Source organism: Panulirus ornatus, chromosome 19 (genome assembly GCF_036320965.1).
Source record: "Panulirus ornatus isolate Po-2019 chromosome 19, ASM3632096v1, whole genome shotgun sequence".
Classification (NCBI taxonomy): Eukaryota; Metazoa; Arthropoda; class Malacostraca; order Decapoda; family Palinuridae; genus Panulirus; species Panulirus ornatus.
In genome coordinates, this window is record NC_092242.1 from 19,882,067 (window position 1) to 19,906,476 (window position 24,410).

General features: G+C 46.3%; 1 protein-coding gene and 1 long non-coding RNA gene across 2 annotated transcripts in view; one reads left to right on the top strand and one right to left on the bottom strand.

Annotated features, from left to right (window-relative positions):
• The window catches only part of LOC139755435 (uncharacterized), an 81,929-nt gene that overhangs the window by 6,648 nt on the left and 50,871 nt on the right, over positions 1-24,410 (bottom strand). The window lies entirely within an intron of this gene.
• Positions 1-24,410, top strand: part of LOC139755433 (uncharacterized) — a 44,102-nt gene that overhangs the window by 2,614 nt on the left and 17,078 nt on the right. Inside the window, exons 2-4 of the mRNA XM_071673738.1 lie at positions 5,926-7,389; positions 11,589-11,721; positions 21,816-21,934. Coding sequence (XP_071529839.1) covers positions 5,926-7,389; positions 11,589-11,721; positions 21,816-21,934 — 1,716 coding nt within the window. The remainder of the gene's footprint in view (positions 1-5,925; positions 7,390-11,588; positions 11,722-21,815; positions 21,935-24,410) is intronic.

Below are 24,410 nucleotides of genomic sequence, written 5' to 3' on the forward strand. Positions count from 1 at the left end.
AACCAGCTCGCCCAACGTTGTTGCTACGAACTGCTGTTGCCCCTTCAGTCGCGTTGTTATTCCTAGCCGACACGCATCCTCCTGGGGCCGGTGGAGACGGCTATATATACATATACACCGGTGGTGAGGTGGCTCACCCGCGGGGGGAGAGAGGGAGAGAGGGACGGAGGGAGGGATGTCCAGGTGATCGACCAGCTCCCCATAATGTGAGGCCCGATGGTGGAGCTCTGACGTGGCGGATGGCAAGGTGCTCTTCGGCTCAGCCCGACAGACGCTATACCTGGCACACACACACACACACAACACATTATGAAAAGAAACTCTCCCTATATCGCACAGAAAGTGCTAAACATGCTTAAAATGACCGAGACCATTACATATCTTTTTTTTTTTTATGTAAGTCCTTAACTGCCTCTCCCACCTTCGCGAGGTAGCGTCAAGGACGAGCAAACAAGGACCGCACCGTCACACAACCATTCTCCAGCTTTCATGTGCCGAAACCAGGGCTCACCATCCACAGCCGAGCACCTCTGGTCTTACCTTGACCGCTGCATGTACGTCCTGATTTAGATGACTGATGAAGTCACAGAAGATATCACAAGACTCATTCATGCACTCAGATACCTTAGGTAATGAGCACTGAACGTCACTGCACAAACAGTGCTACGCAATATAGACAGAATGTGGCAAACACAGACATCCAAAAGAACACATTGCTCTCCATGAGAATGTACAAAGCAAAGACGCATAAAACATGAAGACAAAACAAGCGTTTTAAAGACTGTACCTTCATGCGAAACGACTGAACCGTCGTGCTCAAGGACCGAACCCTTGCACTCGAGCGGATTAAAAAGCAAAGCAAATGGAAATAGAGCAGACAAGGGATGATGAAGGATGGCCGATGCTACACGACCGCCAGAGGTGCAAAAAATACGAAGACAAGTCCTTCCCACTTTTATGGATGGTGCAGTTGTGGTGTTGTGGGAAATGATGAGCATCAGTGACTCTGTGGTCAATAAGCCAGGTACCGTAACACGGCAAATACACACAAGAGCAAGAATCATGCTATATATATATATATATATATATATATATATATATATATATATATATATATATATATATATATATATATATGGTCGAACCTTTAGGTTTGCATTCATAAGTCTCAGTCACGTGACCATGGATGAGCCTCAGCACTCTACAGCCTTGCCCATAAACGCGCTACACCATCATTATGGCTCTGTCCATCGACAATCCTCTCTTGCACTCGAGCCAATACATACAGCACAGATGGGACAGGACCCGGAGAAGGTCAAGGCGCATGATCTGATATGGAGTGCCCAGTGTGACTCCAACGGCGACCTGGTCCCACTGAAGAGAACCCTGACAGAATGGAGACCCCGGTGACAAGGTTAGAGTCTATCCCTCCAACGTCGTACGTGGAAAACACTTGTGGGCCGTAACATAGAAAATCTGGAGCAGATCTAGCGGCGACAAGCTGCCTGGTACACAACAGCCAACCAGTGGAGGGAACCAGGTGTAGTATCCACAGTACTTACAAGGGTGCCAGTGGGAATCACTCCAGATCCGATGGCTCTTTCAGCAGGCAAGGCGTTTTCTTCAAAATCCAACCAGGACAACGTTGCCACCCATCTGCCAGCCTGCATAGTTCCTGGATCACTGTATACAACAGGAGAGCTGACTTAATCCGTCCCCAACACAAGGTCCAAAGCCGTCTGGACCTAAACGTATTCTTGTAATATTCGAGGACGGTGAGGTTGAGGAATCAACACCTCGAGGCGGCTGGAGTGATGACTGACACAACATACCGAGGCGTTCCAAGACACAACTATCCCCATCGTCAGAGGCCTTCAGCCACCACGTAACTAAGCGATCTTCTGGAACAAAAAAGTCTCGATAATCCCCTACATGGACATCTGCACAATTGATTAAACCTGGGACACCAGCACGTTTATGTGATGCACACTGGCTGGTGCGCCATACTTCAAGTATAGCATTACTTTAACTTTTTTTTGAATTGTTACATTGTTCGCTGCAAAAAAAAAAGAAGCGGTGACACTCTTTTGTTCTTCCGGTGGTTTTGATGACGGAAAAGCAACTCAAGACGCCTCCATTACACATCCTGACATCTATGTTCTAAAGATGTCACAAGAGTATGTATGTTATCATCGTAACGCAAGCATGCAACATTTACTGTAACCTTAAAGTTCGGACTATTTTTCTTCATTTTTTTTTCTTTTTTTGCAAGTACTGACTCAAAATTCAAACCATTATCAGTTCTGAAGAACTCTATAATCTTAAGTTACTTTAGACCAAATGTAATCTTACGTTACTTTAGATCAAGATGTAATCTTAAGTTACTTTAGACCAAATGTAATCTTACTTTACTTTAGATCAAGATGTAATCTTAAGTTACTTTAGAGCAAAATGCAGATTACAAGTTAACTACAATTACATACATTAAATTTTTGGAATACTTCATTCAGATCCTAAGACCAAAACCATGACCGGAAAATATTGATCTGAAAGTAATATTCATTTGTCTCAGAACTGAATTTTCAAGTAGGCAAAAACCAAACTTATTCGAGCGGTTGGTTGCAGTTAAAGATCAACACAGACTCCTCGCCTTCAATCCCTCACTTCCCCAGCAACGGAAAACCCAACAGACAACACTGATCTGTGTAACCTTCTGCCGTTTTCTTCCTCCTTCAAAACTGCGAAAGCAAAGTAGAGACGTCATCACCTGGGGTTCCTCCATCCCTCTGCCTTACAGCTATCCCACCTCACGTACCATGAATGAAAAAAGGAAAAAAAAAGAAAGATACAAACTGAATTAGGTCTGTCACTGCATTGCAGCTGAGTTAAGCACCCAAGATAAACTCGAGACCGTCTGGATGGGAGAGGGAGAGAACCGAGAGATCCACGGATTGATATGAGACGGTGACTGGGATGTATCTACGTACAGCAGAGATCACAGCAGCTGCTCTCTGTATACATAGTCCCAAGATTGAGATGGCCACCTGAACTCTTTCGACCATGACTGATTAACTAACTACACACCTGAGCGGGAAGTACAAGGGCTTGGGAAGTACTAAATATCTTAACAAGAAGTACAAGGGTTGGGAAGTACTAAATACCTCAATGGGAAGTACAAGGGTTTGGGAAGTACTAAACACCTCAACGGGAAGTACAAGGGTTTGGGAAGTACTAAATACCTCACCGGGAAGTACAAGGGTTTGGGAAGTACTAAATACCTCAACGGGAAGTACAAGGGCTTAGGAAGTTCTAAATACCTCAACGGAAAGTACAAGGGCTTAGGAAGTACTAAATACCTCATCGGGAAGCACAAGGGCTTGGGAAGTACTAGATCCCATAACGGGAAGTACTAGATACCTCGTCAGTTATGAGACACCCAACATATCTAAGGTTATCACACTGATGATTCTTGGTGCTCTGAAAGCAATCGAGGGAAAACCAGCGATGTTTGGAATGCAACACAAGGTGTAGTAGATTGCGATGCAATGCTGTTAAAGCTAAGCAGAATCCTGCTTTTTCATTCCGAGATGATACACTGATCCGAAATGAAGGATTATTTGTTCAGTACGAGAGAGAGAGAGAGAGAGAGAGAGAGAGAGAGAGAGAGAGAGAGAGAGAGAGAGAGAGAGAGAGAGAGAGAGAGAGAGAGAGAGAGGCTTCGTGGGATAGTGATTAGCGTTAGTGTCCCTGAGTCAGCACGGGCCCGCTTGTATTTGAATCCTAGGCGTGGCAGTCGGCCCATAGTTAGTCCTAGCTGTTCATCCTCCCCTAAGGGGTCGGTCGATAAATGGGAAATACTAGGCTGGTGTGTGTGTGTGTGTGTGTGTGTGTGTAATTACCTACCTTCAGATAAGCATGCGTGCATTGTAAAGATGTTCTACACTTGTAGACCCCCATCCATCTCCTGAACTTTACCTATGATGAAATTTTGCCAATAGGAGTGGCTAGCGCGTGGCGCTCACCGCAGGAAAATTAACAAGAGCTACCGTGTGTGTATATGTATAATGAGAAGTGTACGTTTGTGTATTGAACGTCTGCAGTCCATGCTTACGCGAGGCAGAAGGACGAGACAGTAGCCTAAGCCAGGGAGGAGGGCATGGTAGCAACTGGTGGGTCACTGCCACGCCTTCGCCAACCCTCCCGAGACCCGTATGACAGTACACCTCACCACCCGGTGATGGCTGCGTGAATATGCTTCCTTTGGGTGTGTCCACGTTTACCTAGCTGTTCCTCATCAACTTCAGTGTGTGTGTGTGTGTGTGTGTGTGTGTGTGTGTGTGTGTGTGTGTGTGATTATCTACCTGTTGTGTACGGGGAGGTGGGTGGTTCTACACCCGTTGGATCTTCCCTATATTTTCATACTTTTTTTTATGTTCAAATTCAGGTTTCATCTCTTGTCTTCTTCCACTCACTCCATGCTATAAAAGTACTTCTTTCCTTTTTTTTTTTTTCAAGCAAGCTTCTTGTTTCGTTTCGTTGACAGGACAACTAAACCAGATGTTTGGTCTCTGGTCGTTTTGTCTTTGTAACTTTCGAAGACCTGTTCACTGCCTACGTCACCAACTGGGTTTCAAAACTTAAAGCTTTTGATCAAGTCACTCCATACTCTTTTCTCCTGCATGGCGAACACATCTGTGGCATCTAACCTCTCGGATTTCTTCATTCTGGTAGCATCTTTGCTGCCCTCATCTAGACCTCATCTTCTTCGTCCTTCCCTCGATCGAACTTGAGAAAGTTATTCGAGTTTTGGCCAAACATATGATGAGAACGCTTTGCTGCCTATTTCCTCACTCATGTCCTTCAACGTAATCCTAATATTCTCCCGCGGACACACTGTTTCCTTTACAGTTCTCCTAAGGTGGCGCTTGGTCGACACTTCAGATACAATGTCAATTTCCCGAGGTTCTTCTTACACATGTATTCTTACAACTTCATTCCGTTGGATGATATTCACACTGAGGCCTTCTTTCGCTGCGCCCCATCCACTTTACTATGCATTTACTAGCGTTACATTTCATCAACCATGTATTCACACCCACTTTAGAGTATGTCAAGGTCCGCTTCTAAGCTGGTGTCATCTTCCTCACTCTTTACTTCCCACGTGACCTTGGCCTCTTCCGTAAACACATTCGGGTAGGACTCCAACCCTTCTGGCCAGTCAGTCATTCACATCGATCAAGATGAACTATTGTTCCCACGACTGAACCCTACAGCATGTTACTGGTGACCCCGACTTAGATTGAGGAGTCTCAGTTGACGTGCGTCCTTTGTGCTCTTCCAGTGTGTGTAATTACTGTGTGTATGATTACTGTTTGTATGATACGAGGAGAACTTTACACTCGTTTTGCCCCCTCTCTAACCTTGTACCTCTGTATCATGTCTTTACACACACACACACACACACACACACACACACACACACACACACATCCTAGCCTAGTATTTCCCATTTATCAACCGGCCCCTAGGGGAGGATGAACAGCTAGGACTGACTATGGGCCGACTGCCACGCCCAGGATTCAAATACAAGCGGGGACGACCCCGAGCGGGCCCGTGCTGACTCAGGGACACTAACACTAATCACTAGACCACGAAGCCCCGTAAATCAAATGTTCATCACTTTCTCAAAGGCCCATCAACAACTGCCCGAGTCATTAAGGCCATCAGCGTCGTTATAGCCACCACATCCAGAGTCACTATGTACAATATAGGCCATAGATGAGTGTGTGTGTGTAGTATCTTCTTGTGTGTGTGTGTGTGTGTGTGTGTGTGTGTGTGTGTGTGTGTGTGTGTGTGTGTGTGCCCCCTCACCCATACACTTTACAGTGTTCATGTTTGGTTTACTGAGACATTGTTCCCCAACAGATGCCTGGGGAAAGCCACTCTGACGTGCCGTCGGCGGTGCCACTCCAGATCGCCCTGCAGGCCTCGGCCCTCTCCTGCACCAACGGCGCCCCTCCCACCAGCGAGCAGCCCAAGAACGTGATTTGTGCAGAATGTAAGAAGGCGGCGACGATCGTCTGTGGCGGGTGCTGGCAGGTGGGTTTTTGTGCGCGGGACCACCAGCTGACGGGATGGGTGAGGCATCGCCCCAAGTGCCGCCCCTGGCGCATCCAGGCCAACCCCGAACTAGGTCGGTTTATGGTAGCGACCAGGGACGTGGCCGCCGGGGAACTGCTCCTGTCAGACCCGCCCCTCCTGATGGGACCCAAGATGCTGACGGAGCCTGTCTGTCTTGGATGTTACCGCCCCGTCACTGGCGACTATCGATGTGGGGACTGTGGCTTCCCCTTGTGTGGGTCGGAGTGTGAGGGGACAGACGACCACCAAGCTGAATGTAAGGCCGTGAAGGAATCAGGTGTCCCCGTTAAGGTGTCCATCTTCGGCGAGATCAACAGCATGTATGAGTGCATCACGCCCGTAAGAATTCTGAACCTGCGAGACGAAGCTCCGAGCGTATGGAACAAGATCATGACGCTGGAAAGCAACGCCGAGAAGCGAGAGGGCACGGAGGTGGCAGCCATCACGCAACAGACGGTAGTAGACATCATCCACGACAGACTACGTCTCGAGCAGTTCGACACAGCAACGATAGAGAAGGTCCTGGGCATCATAGACACCAACGCGTTCGAGATCCGCCTCCCCGACTCCAGCATCCTGGGAGTATACGGTATGGCGGCCTTACTAGAGCACAACTGTATACCCAATACTCACCGAACGTTCGACGCCGACCTTAACCTTGTGGTGAGAGCTGCTGTGCCCATCAAGCGCGGCGACCACCTCACCTCCTGCTACACCGACCCCCTCACTACCACGGCAACTAGGCAAGAACATCTCCGCGCTTCAAAGTACTTCATCTGTGGCTGCAAGCGATGCCAGGACCCGACAGAACTCAAGACCTACGTGTCCGCCCTCAAGTGTGCCGATTGTGTCAAAAAACAAGCCGAGGAAGGTAGTCAGAAGAAGGCTGCATCGCAGGGGAAGCAAGCGTCAAGCCGGGGCTTGAGGGGAGCCAAGCGGGGAGGTGTCCTCAATCGTGTTAACCAGTTCCAGTCAGCCGGGCAGTCTTCCAGTCAGCCACAGGGAGCTGAGGCAGGCGAGGAACCAGGTCCCTGGATTGTGCCACAGGATCCGCTCTCGCCCTCCTCACACTGGAAGTGCCTATCTTGCAGGCACCCCACCACAGACGACTACCCAGACAGGATCACGTCGGTGGTGGTGGAGGAAGCAGAGGAGCTGGAGGCGTCTTCACCTACCGTGGCTCAGTGCGAGGCCTTCCTGGAGAAGTGGAGCCACCTCTTCCATCCAGACCACGCCACCTTCCTCAATGTGAGTACTGCCAACTCTTCTCTCTTCATACGTTGACACACTGATATACCGACAGTCTCAACTCGTGTATATTGCTTCTTTACTCTCACCTTCCCTCGCACCACGAATGACATGTTCACTTAAACAGATACAGAATGAATGACATACATTATGTCTCCCATGCTTAACTCTAATCAGTCCGTTCCAACCAGATTAAATCAAGCGACCAATCAGTGTTTGATCCCAAACACATACTCAAGACAACACTATAAAGAGAAGTATATCTACTTGATAGCTTGACACAAACAGACGACAAACCTTACAGAGTATACAGAAAAAATTGGATTAATCAAACATGTTTTCATACGCTGCCATACCTTACCCTTCCCTACACCAATCCTCTTACAACTCACCATCATGTTCACGATGGTCTTTACTCCCTCCTACCTCGAAATCGAGAGAACCATAAGAGAAAAAAAATATGGTCCTCTGATCTATACCCTGCCAAGGTCTGGGTGCAAAACGAAAGACCATGTTTGTTGATATGCTTGATGATGATGCCACGAGAGAAAGAGAGAGAGAGAGAGAGAGAGAGAGAGAGAGAGAGAGAGAGAGAGAGAGAGAGAGAGAGAGAGAGAGAGATCTAACCGTAGGCCGTCACACAACAGACGCAAGCAAACTTGTTAACCTAAATCCCAAGAGGGAATATGACGTATTAGCTTGGCAACGAGGGTGTGCAGCCCCCTCCCTCCCTCCTACCCCCACAAGTGACACTAGGCTGTGGCCTCGAGTCGAGTGTGTGTGTGTGTGTGTGTGTGTGTGTGTGTGTGTGTGTGTGTGTGTTGGACGCCACCATGTGACCACACTTGGTATAACAAGACACATTTAGCACGACTGATACCTCTGTCACAATTGACATTCGATGAATCTGGCACACTTGACACACACTGGATACATCTGACCCTTTTGACAAATCTGAAACACATATTTGGCACATCTGACACACACACACACACACACACACACACACACACACACTAGGGCACACCTGATCTCATTACCTCCATACCCTTAAGTGTTCTCAGCCAGAGACACTCAAGAAGGTGGTGTCTCTCTCTCTCTCTCTCTCTCTCTCTCTCTCTCTCTCTCTCTCTCTCTCTCTCTCTCTCTCTCTCTCTCTCTCTCTCTCTCTCAGAGCTATACAGTAGGCATCCGTAGAGATACAACGCACAGAAACGAAATTTGTATTAAGAAATGTCCTCAGCCCACAGCACTGGTAACCTATATGAGAGTAGTGACTGAGAGGGTGATGGTACGCACAGAGCATTAGAGTCGGGAGGAACAACGTGGTTTCAGGAGTGGGGAGGGTATGTGGATCAGGCCTTTGCATTAACGAATGTGTGAGAAATACTTCGTGAAACACAAGGATTTATATGTAGCATTTAAGGATCTGGAGAATGCATATGGTAGGGTTGATAAAGACGCCCTGTAGAAGGTGTTATGAATGCATGGTGTGAGAGGAGGATAGCTACTAGAGGCAGTGAAGAGTTTGTATCAAGAGAGTAAGATGTGTGTGTGCATGTAGGGAGCAAGGAGGGTGGCTGGTTCCACGTGAAGGTGGGTCTGCTAGAGGTGTGTGATGTCACCATGGCTGTTTGATTTGTTTACGGATGGTGTGGTGAGGGAGGTAAATTGCAAGGATTTTGGTATGAGGGACGAGTATACAGTCTGTAGAGGGTGAAGGGGGACCTGAGAAGCGAGTCCGTTGTTGTTTACTGATGACACGGCATTGGTGGCAGATTCGAGTGAATTTTAATGGAGAAAAAATATAGGAAATAAAGTGTTTTAGATATCTGGAAGTGTACTTGCCTGCGAATGGAACCAAGGAAGTGTAGGCGAGTCATAGTGTGGCTGCTTCATTTGCCCTGGTCCAGTCCATTGACAGCACGTCGACCCCTGTATGGCGTTCCAATTCACTCTGTCCCGAGCACGCCTTTCACTCTCCTGCATGTTCAGACCCCGAGTACTCAAAATCTGTTCCACTCCATCCTTCCAACTTCAATTTGGTCTTCCTCTTCTCCTTGTTCCCTCAGCTTCTGACATTAATACCCTCTTTGTCAACTTGTGAACTTGTGCACACCCTCTTCAAACATACCCTCGTGTTTGTGCATGTTAAACACAAGTAAACTCGTCTATATCCGACTTATTATTACTGTTCCTCTGCTGTTTGGATTCCTATCATCTCTAGCTGTCAGCTTGGTACATTTTCAGAAATCACGCATGGGAAACCTGCATGTCTCATTTCATTAGACAAAGTCCACGTATTGTATGCGTAAAGGAATATATCCTATGCAAACCTTAGAATATAGTCAGACTGTTATGTATACAGCACTGGTGTGGTTACCCCCCCCCCCTCTCTCTCTCTCTCTCTCTCTCTCTCTCTCTCTCTCTCTCTCTCTCTCTCTCTCTCTCTCTCTCTCTCTCTCTTGCCCTATCATTATTTACTTGCTCAACCCCCCTCCGACACCACATATTGTCCTCAAACATTTTCTTTCCAACACATCCACCACCCTCCTCTATCTTCTCTCATCTAAACCCCACGCCTTGCATCCACACAACATCGATGGGACTAGCTAGTTTAAAGGAAATCCATGATACCGTTCCGGAGTTATCAACTTCATCCACACAGACAGATAGTCAGCCACACCGTCGCTGCATAATAGTAAGACTATACTTTAAAGTTTGCACATATCTCTTTATACATGACGGCTGCGATGTCCCATTGACACTCATCAATACATTTCCTCAATCTAATGCTGTGCAACATGCAGGCGTCCGCGTCATGGGCAATGTCTGAAAATGATCTGCACTTTAGCTCTAACAGTTGAAGACGCCAGGAAGCACTAATGACTCACATACAAACGAGATGACTTGTGTGTGTGTGTGTGTGTGTGTGTGTGTGTGTGTGTGTGTGTGTGTGTGACAAACAACGCGATCTCCTCACTGACCATTCACACTGATATCACCTGCGGAGATAAGATACGGTTGCAGCTGCGACGGCCAGAGATAAGCGGCTGCAGCGGAGAACATAGCCTGGCAGTGGGCTACTATCTTTTGGCAAAATAAGATCTGAAGTGGATGATTCGCGGGAGACATTATCCTGCAGGTGGGGTACATATGTACATCATGTCACACTGACCACTCCAGCGGCTCGGGGGCTGTATGGAGAGAACACGATCAAACGCCATGACCCTCCCTTAACGTAAGAACATTAGCGTTGATTAGCACTGCTGTGGGGATGGGTCACCCGAAACCCCTCGGTGATGGGTCGCACCACATCCCTCGGTGATGGGTCACACCACATCCCTCGGTGATGGGTTACAACACATCCCTCGGTAATGGGTCACACCACATCCCTCGGTGATGGGTCACACCACATCCCTCGGTGATGGGTCACACCACATGCCTCGGTGATGGGTCACACTACATGCCTCGGTGATGGGTCACACCACATCCCTCGGTGATGGGTCACACCACATGCCTCGGTGATGGGTCACACCACATGCCTCGGTGATGGGTCACACCACATCCCTCGGTGATGGGTCACACCACATCCCTCGGTGATGGGTCACACCACATCCCTCGGTGATGGGTCACACCACATCCCTCGGTGATGGGTCACACCACATGCCTCGGTGATGGGTCACACCACATCCCTCGGTGATGGGTCACACCACATGCCTCGGTGATGGGTCACACCACATCCCTCGGTGATGGGTCACACCACATGCCTCGGTGATGGGTCACAACACATCCCTCGGGGATGGGTCACACCACATGCCTCGGTGATGGGTCACAACACATCCCTCGGGGATGGGTAGCACATGCACAGAGTAATACCCCCCCCCCCCTTCCCCTCCTCTTAGGTGCAAAAACTATGACCCCAACCAAGTTACATCCCAGTGGATGGGTCATGACACTTGGACTCCCGGTGGATAAATCCTGTCAGTCATCTGTTGCTTATCCATAGATAAATTGTACACACACACACACACACACACACACACACACACACACACACACACACACACACACACACACACACACACACACACACACACATTATATACACATACTTTCTTATCCACGCATGAACAGTACATAAGGACCCTCTCTCATCCTCCAGCTCAGGTAACCAGTTCTCTCTCCACCCTCCCCAGGTCAAGTACGCGCTCCTACACCTGTACGGGTCAGAGGAAGGCTACGAACTGGACGAGCTCAACCCCATCCACCTGGCCCGCAAGGAGGAGCTGTGCCGACAGGTGCTCAAGGTGGCTGACGTCCTAGTGCCAGGTGAGACCCTCAACTGTAAACATATTTTTCCCTCATTACTAACATTTTTCTGGATTTTCACCGACTGTTTTATGTCGTGCATGTGTCTCTCATGACCCCCAGGAAGGGGGTGCGTCTGGATTAATATATTTCCCACTAATCATCTTCACCTCTAAGAGATGTGTCTTCACCTTTAGATAACGAAAATACGAGCTTAACGAAGAAGAAATTGTGGGAGTTCTGAATACAGAGAATTAGAGAGATGATTCGTACCGGTATCAAATGACCACGTCTAAAAAGCCACATCACACGACCTGAAGTTGTGAGACACGAGACTTGAAGTCTTTCAGACCTTCACCGAGACGCCATATGTACTTCTCAGGCATAACCAGAGAGCAGTGTACCTTCCAGTGTCTCTGAGCAAACGCTGAGGACCATTAGTCTTAAGAGAAAACAGATGAATGAGAAGCCGCAGGATTTAGAAGAAGAAGATATCCTCATTTTCTAAAGGAGAGGAGACATGGAGCAAGATGCTGACGACCCCATGTTGACCTACGGCAAAGTCGCAATGGGATCTCCAGAGGAGTCGCGAGCTAACAGAATATTTCCACCCTAGAGTAAGACTGGATCCCTGATGATCATGTATGTGGAAAGTGGGGGGATAAACACCCTATATCGCCAGGTTTTACTTTACCCACGAAGTGGGTATGGGCAGACTAGATGAAATCACCATAAATGCCAGTCTCCACACCTGTAGTGATGAAGAAAGACGTATACACGTGGGGTTCGCCCGGCCACTCCGGCTGACCAACACTGACCTGTGGTCAATTATAATCCTTATCTATTCTATCTATCTTTTTTTTTTTTCGTCCTCCCAGTTTTTGCTCGTAAATGTACGGGTTCCTCCTCGTGAAGCATAGATATGATAGGACTTTATTGCTTGTGGAACCGACTGGGAAACAATGCTTGGTAAGTCAGACACACCTGTGCGAGGTTGGGTCATCCGGAGATAAGACACGACAGGAGCTAAGATCACCTGCTTGCAAAACCTGCACCACCTATATCGAGATAGTAACACCTGTCAACACCTCTAGCTACCTATCTAGAGACAATAACACCTGCCAGCATCTCTAGTTACCTATCTAGAGACAATAACACCTGCCAGCATCTCTAGTCACCTATCTAGAGACAATAAAACCTGCCAGCATCTCTAGCTGCCTATCTAGGGATAGTAACACTTGCCAGCCAACCACCTACAGACAGTAACACCTGCCAGTACCTTCAACCAACCATCTGGACGCAGTAAAACCTGCCAACATCTCCAACCACCTGTCAACAGGGAGTAACCCTCTCATGCTCTCCCTCGATTCAGCCTCTCCCACCTTCCTCTCCCCCGCCCTGTTCCACCCTCTCCCTTACCCTGTCAAACTCGCCTAAGTCCATTCCTACTCTCCCTAATTCTCTTCCCTCTCCCCTGCTCTCTCCAGCCCTTCCAATCTCCCCATGCCTATCATACCCCCCCCCCCCCCTTGCCCTCCCCAGTTCTCCCCATGCCACTTCCAGTCTCCCTCTCCCCACAACACACTGCCATGCCAGGAGCACATCACTGTTGGCTAAGATTAGACGCGGAAACCTCCTACTGACGTCTCCCACACATCACCATCCCACGTTTCCCCCCTCCCACACACCAACATCCCACGTTCCCCTCCTCCTACACATCACCATCCCACGTTCCCCCCTCCCACACACCAACATCCCACGTTCCCCCCTCCCTCCCAAACATCACCATCCCATGTTTCCCGTCCCACACATCACCATCCCACGTTTCCCTCCCACACACCACTATCCCACGTTCCCCCCTCCCACATATCACCATCCCATGTTCCCCCCTCCCACACATCACCATCCCACGTTCCCCTCCCTCTCACACACCACTATCCCACGTTCCCCCCTCCTACATATCACCATCCCATGTTCCCCCCTCCCACACATCACCATCCCACGTTCCCCCCTCCCACACATCACCATCCCACATTCCCCCCTCCCACACATCACCATCCCACGTTCCCCCCTCCCACACATCACCATCCCACGTTCCCCCCTCCCACACACCACCATCCCACGTTCCCCTCCCTCGCACTCGCTCCCCCTCTGCCCACGTCACACCTCAGGCATTTAGTCAGAATTCCTTTTAGATGTTTTTGCGAGCTGCTATATATAGATATCTGTCTATCATATCATATATATATATATATATATATATATATATATATATATATATATATATATATATATACATATATATATATATATATAGACTTCGCTTGCTCGACGTTACCTCGCGGGTGAAAAAGTCACTTTTGGCAAGGGCGTATCACCATCAGGTGTCGAGGCACAAGTACAGTCTCGTCAGAGAACCTCTTGCTTCAAAAGAAAGTCCATCTTGCCCCTGCTACTTAGCGTAGCGCAGCCTAGAGCCGCACAAGCCCCTGGAAAAAATATATATGAAGAGGAGGAGGCCCTTGGTAACACCGGGACTCTGTGGTGATGATAGATATATAATTAAATATGTCACCTTCCACAAGGCCGTGTCATCGTCAGGTATACAACCTCGTTCAGGACCATCTCCGCCCTCCAAAGGAGCCCATCTTACCACGCTCCGGCGTGCAGAGCATCCTTAAAGCAGCAGAAGCTTCTTAGAATGGATCGTAAGGTTTCGATGCAAATTTCATATCATCTAGTATCATCAACGAAGCCTAGAACCCAATTAATTAGGCTTCCGCAATTTCTAGGCTGCGCCCCATGCAGGAGAAGGGAAATGATACACTCCTTCAGGGAGAGCGAAGGTGTATGTATCACTAGCAGACGTAATAATATACAAGTCTGGTTATTCAAGCGAGTTCCACTCCCGTGGCGCTCCTTGTTTAAGCCACGGGCGAAGTGAGGCAATGGAACACCTGACGTTGTATATAAATAATTCCTTCGTGTGTTCACGTCAGTGCGACCCCGAGCGACGAGAGCAGCGCCCTCTCAGTCCACTCCAAGCTGGGTGAACCACGGCAGGAGACTAGATGCATCGACGTAGTCTCCCTGTGAGAGACTGCAACAGGATGGGACAATACAGTGCTATGAAGGAGGAGGGAAGAGGTTCTGAAATTAGGGAATGTGGGCGTCAGACAGGTGCGGTGTGTGAAGGAAGGGGCAAGGTTACTCATTACATCAGTTCTGGGAAAAATCTGTGTAACGTTGCATGATGTCGGTGTGGTTAACATACTCGAGTCGAGGTGAGTGCAAGGGGAAGAAGGAGGAGGTGGGTGGGTGGACGTGGCAGAGGATGGACGGTAGTAGGATGGTGTGGCTGGGGGTGATGTTGAGAGAGAGAGAGAGAGAGAGAGAGAGAGAGAGAGAGAGAGAGAGAGAGAGAGAGAGAGAGAGAGAGAGAGAGAGAGAGAGAGAGAGAGAGTCTATGTGTCAAGGGTACGAGGGAAATTTTGAGTGAACGAGTCTCTTAGACTCATTAACACGGGGAAGATTCATATGAATCGAGATAAGAATATGGCATGGCGAGGGGTCTGGCTGGCAGACGCCAACTCTCGACTTGATAGAAAGAAAGAAAAAAAGGGAAAGTGATCGTCGCTGGTGATGGTGGTGGTGGCGGGGGTTTAGCTTGTCTGAGGCGTTCAACTCGATCATGAACGATGCCACTGGCGGGGAATGAATGCAGAAGAGTGACAACGACAGAAATGAAGGCAGTGTCGGGTATCGCTAGAGGCGAGGATTGCTGGGCACTAGTGGAGGTGAATCTGTCGAACTTACTAGATATACAGATTGTGGCTACGAGGTCGTGTACACTCGTTCCTGAACTATATACGAGACACACAGACACAGAAGATGGGTATTAGAGTGGACTTGTAGTTAGTGTGGGATGGTGGAAGGTCGGATGTTGACAGAGAACGGCAGAAGTAATGACTGTGACATGAACAAACTTACGGGGCTGAAGAAACCAAATCCGTGTCACTTAAGAGCCACTGCGAACAAGGCTAACACCATGACGCTGCGAACGTCTCATGTACGAGAGCGAACGTGAGGACGTCAGGATATGATGTTCATGTCTGAGAATGACAAAAACTCTCTCGTCAAGTTGTTCCCTAATTTCGAAAAAAAAAAAACACGAGAACAACGTAAATGTTCTGCTTTCATCTTTTCGGCCATAATTTTTTCTACTCTTGATTTTCTTCAAAATGGCGTCATACGTGGCGAACAATATACGACGAACTGGAAGACCTGTCCCGCTGTGGAAGCCTGGGGGGAGGAGGAGGAGGAGGAGGAGGAGGAGGAGGAGGAGGAGGAGGATCATGCAACTGAAGATGTCAGGGGTGAGGATATTTTCAGCTGGCATTCATACGGACATACAGGGGAAGCGGACGCTCTGGCAGCAGGGAGGAGACTGTATAAAGAACGACGAACTGGAAGGAAATATTAATAAAAAAAAGAAAACGAGAACGAGATGCAACATGGGGTAACTGCAGTAAGAAAGAATCTGGACAGAAATGTACTGACCTAATATATGTTGAAGATACCAGAGGAGGATGAGAGGGGTTAATGTGAAGGGACGAAGACGGATCACAGAACGAAGGCAGACGCCCGTCATAACCACATGATGAATGCACGAGGTAGTAACTTACGGAGTATTAGAGACGCTACATGGCAACACTGACGTCGGACAAACACTTCGACAGAACTGGTTGAGGAGGCAGACGAAATCACGGGCGAGTCGAGATACGGCAAGAAAGGTAGGTGGATATGCTCAGGGAGACACCGGAACGGACTGGGGTGTACAGCACAGGTGTTCCCCATGTTCAGCGTGTGAGCTTGGAATGATGGAGAGGCGCCAAGAAACGGATGGATGAGCCCCCGTGGCGAAGTGGTTTGCGTCACTGGTCATGAGTCAAGCGCGGGTCCACGGAGGTTCGAATCAGAGATAAAGCAGTCGGCTGACAGCCAAACCAACGATTCATCCTCCCGTCTTAGCTGGTTCATTAGTAGGTACCATACATACATATATATATATATATATATATATATATATATATATATATATATATATATATATATATATATATATATATACTATGCATTCCTATGAGTTCACGGGGAAAATGAAACACGATAAGTTCCCAAGTGCACTTTCGTGTAATAATCACATCATCAGGGGAGACACAAGAAAGAAATATAACAGTCAGTTGATATACATCGAAGAGACGAAGCTAGGACGCCATTTGGTAAACATGCGTCCTAGCTTCGTCTCTTCGATGTATATCAACTGACTTATATCTCTCTCTTGTGTCTCCCCTGATGATGTGATTATTCCACGAAAGTGCACTTGGGAACTTATCGTGTTTCATTTTTCCCCGTGGACTCATAGGAATATCTTGATCACCCGCAAAATTGTGATCCTTTCCAATATACTATGCATGTGTGTATGAGTGAATGGGTCTTTACTCTTCTGGTTCTTGGCGCTACCTCGCCGACACGGGACACGGCGATCAAGTATAATATATATATATATATATATATATATATATATATATATATATATATATATATATATATATATATATATATAATTTAATACTTGATCGCTGTTTCCCGTATCAGCGAGACGACGCCAGGGAACAGACAAAGAACGACCCATCCACTCACACACACACACACACACACATATATATATATATATATATATATATATATATATATATATATATATATATATATATATATATATATATATATGTATGTATGTATATATTATATTTTATTTTCTATTTCCTATTTATCTTTTTTTCATACAATTCGCCATCTCCCGCGTTAGCGAGGTAGCGTTAAGAACAGAGGACCGAGCTTTAAGGGAAATCCTCACTTGGACCCTTCTCTGTTCCTTCTTTTGGAAAATCAAAAACGAAAGTGGAGGGTTTCCAGCCCCCCGCTCCCTCCTTTTAGTCGCCTTCTACGACACGCAGGGAATACGTGGGAAGTATTCTTTCTCCCCTATCCCCAGGGATAATATATATATATATATATATATATATATATATATATATATATATATATATATATATATATATTTCTTTCTTTCTTTTAAACTATTTGCCATTTCCCGCGTTGGCGAGGTAGCGTTAAGAACAGAGGACTGGGCCTTTTTTGGAATATCCTCACCTGGCCCCCTCTGTTCCTTCTTTTGGAAAATTAAAAAAAAAAAACGAGACGGGAGGATTTCCAGCCCCCCGCTCCCTCCCCTTTTAGTCGCCTTCTACGACACACAGGGAATACGTGGGAAGTATTCTTAATCCCCTATCCCCAGGGATAATATATATATATATATATATTTATATATATATGTATTTATATATATAAATATATATATATATATATATATATATATATATATATATATATATATATATATATATATATATATAATGTTTATATATATATATATATATGTTTATATACATATATATATATATATATATATATATATATATATATATATATATATATATATATATATATATATATATATGTTATACGCATGTTTACCAAATGGCGTCCTAGCTTCGTCTCTTCGATGTATATCAACTGACTGTTATATCTCTCTCTTGTGTCTCCCCTGATGATGTGATTATTACACGAAAGTGCACTTGGGAATTTATCGTGTTTCATTTTCCCCGTGGACCCATAGGAATATCTTGATCACGCACAAAATTGTGACCCTTTCCAATATACATACATATACATGTGTGCATATCAATACCTGCTTGCCTTCATCTACATCTTGCGTTACCCTACCCCACAGGAAACAGCATCGCCATCCCCTGCTTCAGCGAGGTAGCGCCAGGAAGAGAAAAAAGGCCACATTCGTTCATACTCAGTCTCTAGCTGTCATGTGTAATGCACCGATACCACAGCTCCCTACCCACGTCATTCCTAGATATAGGGAAGAAACAATACTGCCCACGTATTCCCTCCGTGTCGTAGAAGGCGACTACAAGGGAAGGGAGCGGGGTTTGGAAATAGTCCCCTCCTGTATTACTTTCCTAAAGAAGGAAGAGAGCAAGGAGGAAAGCAAGGATTTTTTTCTCCTAAGGCCTAGTCATCTGTTTTTGACGTTACTCGCACACGCGGAAAATTGCGAACACACACACACACACACACACACACACACACACACATATATATATATAAAGGCTATATTAGGTGCAAATTACAGCTACCATGAAATAAAGACTGTCTCTAGGTATACAACTGTCTGGGAGCTGGTCAGCAAAGCATAGGAAAACGAGAGAGGAAATGACATGTGAATACAGACATCAACAAGAAGCTGTTTGCAACAGTGTAACAGGCCAGAACCTTATGAATGGATGTGGTAGAATAGAATGATACATATGATGAAGTGTTGACGGCTGTGTGGATGGATTTCACTAAGCTGGGGATGTGAAGAGAAAGAAGAAGTCGTCGAGAGAAACGAACAGGTCGCAGAGTAAGATACGGAACAGGAGAAACAATGATTGGAAACTGGAAACAGAGAGAGAGAGAGAGAGAGAGAGAGAGAGAGAGAGAGAGAGAGAGAGAGAGAGAGAGAGAGAGAGAGAGAGTTGGGGTGTTTGGACGTCTGAAAAGACTGCGGGAGGGATAGCTAAGGAAGCGCTAGTGTGTGTGTGTGTGTATGAGAGGTGTGTAAGTGTAAGACAGACGAGGTGTATGTAAGTGAGGTGTAAGGAAGGAGTAAGTGGTTGATAAGAGCGTAAACACGGAGGACTTGGGATTATGCCAGGAGCGAGCTGCGCTGGCGGGGCAAAAGCCAATACTGTAGGGAAGCACTTTGCCGCTTACTGCACACGGAACATATGTGTCCTTGCGGCTGTTACCTCAGAACCCCTTACATATATGGGCCTCTGCTGCCTCAAAGCTGCGCTGCGCTCAGAAGCAGGGATAGGATGGACTCATGTGAAGCGAGAGTTCCTGACGAAACTGTACCTATGTTTAGTCAAGTGGCGATGACACAGCCTGTAACGTTGCCGAGGTGTGAGGCAGGGGCAAGGTTTTCAATTCTACTTGTGGCTGGTGACTAGTTATGGCAAGGGTCCAGCACCATTGTAAAGCAATGACTGCTGAGGTAAGACTGTATTGGATGTATTTTCGTGTCGCTGTGTTGGGGCTGAATGTGGAAAGCCAGCGATTATCCCGAGTGTTCTCTCCTCTACGGTGCACAGCTTCACTGCATTTGATTTAGACAGTAGTGGATTACCAGGCAGGCGAAGCATAGTTTAGGATGGAACGGAAAATTTGTGTCTTGAAATTACTAGAGGAATCTTTGACTTGGTTCTAACCTGGTAATGAGAAGTGTTCCGAGGGCGTAGGAAGTGAAATGTTATGTGTGTGTGTGTGTGTGTGTGTGTGTGTGTGTGTGTGTGTGTGTGTGGACATGGCAGCGAATGGAACTCTGGAAGCGGGAGTCATAGGGTGGGTGAGGGGGCGAAGGTTCTGGGAGCACTAACGAATGTGCGGAAGAGAGATCGTTACTTGGGAGGGCAAAAATAGGTGTGTGAAGGCATGGTAGTCCCAGTTATGTTGTATGTATGCGAGGCATAGGCTACAGATGAAAATGTACGGAGGGTGGATATGTTTGAAATGAAATATTTGATGACATCTGTTGTGAGGAGCGTTGATTGAGTAAGTGACAAGATAAGAAAGAGGTGTGGTAGTAAAGTGTAGTTGAGAGAGCTGAAGAGAATGTGCAGAAATTATTTAGACACATGAAGAGAATGAAGTTCAGGATGTATACGTCAAATCTGGAGGGGACAAGGAGGAGGGGTACACCTAAGTGGAGATGGATGAATAAAGTGGAACAGATTTTGAGTGGTAGGAGCCTAAACATGCAAGAGCGTGAAAGGCGTGCACGGGACGGCGACACGGATCGGCGCGCTGTCATTGTACATGAAGTACCCGGGGATAAACCATGAAAAGGTCTGTGAGGCCTGATTACGGATAGGGAGCTGTGGTCTTGGTGCATTACCCATGACAGCGAGGAGAATGGATGTGAACGAAAGAGGCCTTTTCTTTGCGTGTATCCTGACGCTACCTCGCTAACGCAGAAAACGGCGAAATATTGTCGCTATAATAATAATAATAATAATAATAATAATAATAATAATAATAATAATATTATTATTATTATCATTATTTATTATTATTATTATACTATTATTATTATTATTATCATTATTATTATTATTATTATCATTATTATCATCATTATCATTATTATTATTATGTTATCATTATCTTCAGTCTTTGCTCAGAACCTTGAAAGATCACAAAATAATTCTCTAGTCCTAAAGAAAATGAAGAGACTTGCGAGGAACAAAATGAGAGCATTAGATTCGTTCGCAGCCTCGCTCTAAAATAAGTCATGTTGTCAGACGATACTCAGTAAATTCAGTTTTATCGCCATTTCGTATACAGCCGTTGACTACCCTGATCGCCATCCCTCTTTTTAAGTCCTTAGATCTTATTACTTCCTGATGTACGATACGGTTTGCCAGAAGAAGCAAAGACTGATCATGACCGGAGGCAGTGGAGAATAATGATGATAACCATTACGAGCGAGAGGTGACACATAACGTTAGGCTCACTTCTGGTGCTACCTCGAGTTTAGGTTGTGCGGAGGAGGAGGAGGAGGAGCAGCAGCAAGGAGGTTTGTGCGACGAGCTAGGCTTTATTTCTGACCAGGAACCGAGGTTCGCAGTGTTGCACACACACACACACACACTCTCTCTCTCTCTCTCTCTCTCTGGTCTTTCTACGTGTATATCTGGCGACTGCAAATTCCGGTAAAGCTAGTTATGTGTGTGTGTATATAATTATATATATATATATATATATATATATATATATATATATATATATATATATATATATATATATATATATATATATATACTCTGTTCTTGTGTTAATGGAATGTAAAACAGTGTACTATCCCTCAAAACCATCACACGACGACTCTCTCACCTCACCTCTAACATCTCTGCTTCTTTCTCCCTCTCCTACAGGCATCAGCCGACTTCGAGGTTCCGTCCTCTACGAACTTTACCAGTCGCTGTTCTACAAGGCGCGCGCCCTCTACATGGTCGGGGCAGCCACGGCAGAGCAGGCCAGAAGACTTGCCATGGTTAGTGCAAACACAAGACGCGTTATCTTGATACGTCTAGCCAGTTTTTGGTAGATTAGGTTAAAGTTCAGGGTCTCATGGAGAGAGAGAGAGAGAGAGAGAGAGAGAGAGAGAGAGAGAGAGAGAGAGAGAGAGAGAGAGAGAGAGAGAGAGAGAAGTACTTATTGAGATTTTGACTGATGAATTTCCTGGGCGGGGATGTGTCCTTCTGTGGCACTCACAAGAATCAGGATTTGTCCTTACCTGGTTACCATCTCGAGGGATCTCATGGCTATGCAAATGGATGTTTATCCCAATGATTATATTTGAGTGTATGGTCTTATGATAAGGGAATTATAAGTTGTATTATAGAAGTAAGAAACTGTTATTATCTGAGGAATTGTGATTTTCTTTTTTTTTAACATTTCAAGTCTAAGAAGAAAAAGTTTTCTTCAATATGGTGGATTTCTGATGCTGCTTTCCCAATAATTCGCTTTTAAAATCCATCAGTACTCACGTAAGGGTTTTGAGAACCGTTGCACGTCTAGGGTACTCACTGTACACTGCAGACCTCAGAAGGTGCGTAAGTCTGACCAGAATGGTCGTAGGAGTGGCCCAGTCCCTTGAGCATGCACGACGCTGCCACTCTTGGCTTCATACGATGGCCAGGCGAATGAACTCAACCACGCCAAGCTAACATGCTTGAAGGTTGTATCGTCATGTTCAAAAGGCGTACCGTCGTGCTCAAGGGTCGTATCGTCGTGCTCAAGGGTCGTACTGTCGTGCTCAAGGGTCGTACCGTCGTGCTCAAGGGTCGTATCGTTGTGCTCAAGGGTCGAACCGTCGTGATCAAGGGTCGTACTATCTTGTTCAAGGGTGTTACTGTCGTGGTCAAGGGTGTTACTGCCGCGCTCGATGGTCGTATCGTCGTGGTCAAGGGTCGTACAGTCGTGTTCAAGGGTCGTATCGTCGTGCTCAAGGGTCGTACTGTCGTGCTTAAGGGGTGTACCGCCGTGCTCAAGAGTCGTATTGTCGTGGTCAAGGGTCACACTGTCGTGGTCAAGGGTCGTACCGCCGTGCTCAAGGGTCGTCTCGTCGTGCTCAAGGGTCGTATCGTCGTTATCAAGGGTCGTATCGTCGTAGTCAAGGGTATTACTGTCGTGCTCAAGGGTCGCGCCGTCGTGGTCAAGGGTGTTATCGTCGTGGTCAAGGGTTGTACTGTCGCATTAAGAGGCGTATCGCCGTGCTCAAGGTTCGTATCGCCGTGCTCAAGGGTCGTACTGTCGTATCAAAGGTTGTACTGCTGTGCTCAAAATATACTAACAGACCAAACCATGTAACCAGATTACAAACACTTACGCATGAATAAACGAAGGCAACACCATGTAACCAGAATGATCATCATACGCATCTACTGTAACCAGAATAATAATCATACGCATCTACAGTAACCAGAATAATCATCATACGCATCTACTGTAACCAGAATAATTATCATACGAATCTACTGTAACCAGAATAATCATCATACGCATCTACTGTAACCAGAATAATCATCATACGCATCTACTGTAACCAGAATAATTATCATACGCATCTACTGAAACTAGAATAATCATACGCATCTACTGTAACCAGAATAATTATCATACGCATCTACTGTAACCAGAAACGTAACGGGGAAACTAAAGTAGAAGAAACATCTAAACTAGAACAGTAACACGTGCGATCATGTTTCCATATTAATATCACACTTAATCTATCTATATCTCTGACGTCTGAGTTCCCAGCTGGAACTCCCTCAAGGGGGTGTGGCCACGGCATGAGTCTTCAGAACTAGTGAACCCCAGAGCCGCTTATTAGCCTTTAGTGCCACACCCTTCACAGGCCCACTGGCAGAGGGCAACTCTAGCGCAGTGTTTGCAGAGGCTCCTAACTAATGTACCTAATAACTACTTCCACCAAATGCTCCTGCCTAATGTTCTTAGCCACTGCTTACCCTTTGTGTTTCTATCTAACAGATCCCCATGACACAGATCATTGATAACACAGCAACTTATACAAAGAAAACCATTAAAACTTACATAAAAAACAAATTAACTTTTTTTTTTTTAATGAAAATACCATCCTAACTGTCCACGCTGAGCAGGGTCACATGGTTCCAACTTCAACCGCAAGGTGCGTGGAAGTTCGTGAAGAGCCAGACGTTGGCATCTCGTTGCATAACGTGCGCGTCCACTACTTTATTATCATTACTGAGAAATAATAAGATATTGCTCATTGTTCTTACTGCATGTTGCGAGGTCTGTTCTCAGCAATAATCCGGTTGTGGTCTTGTATAAAGAACATCAAAGGACATTCGAGTGTAAGAGTTCATTCTGGTGGATGACAGACACTTACTGTATGTACACCCATTCACAGTAGTAGTTATAGTGTGTGTGGCACATTACTCACAGGACTAAGTTCCAAATCTTTCTCAGTCCATCGTCCTCCTTTT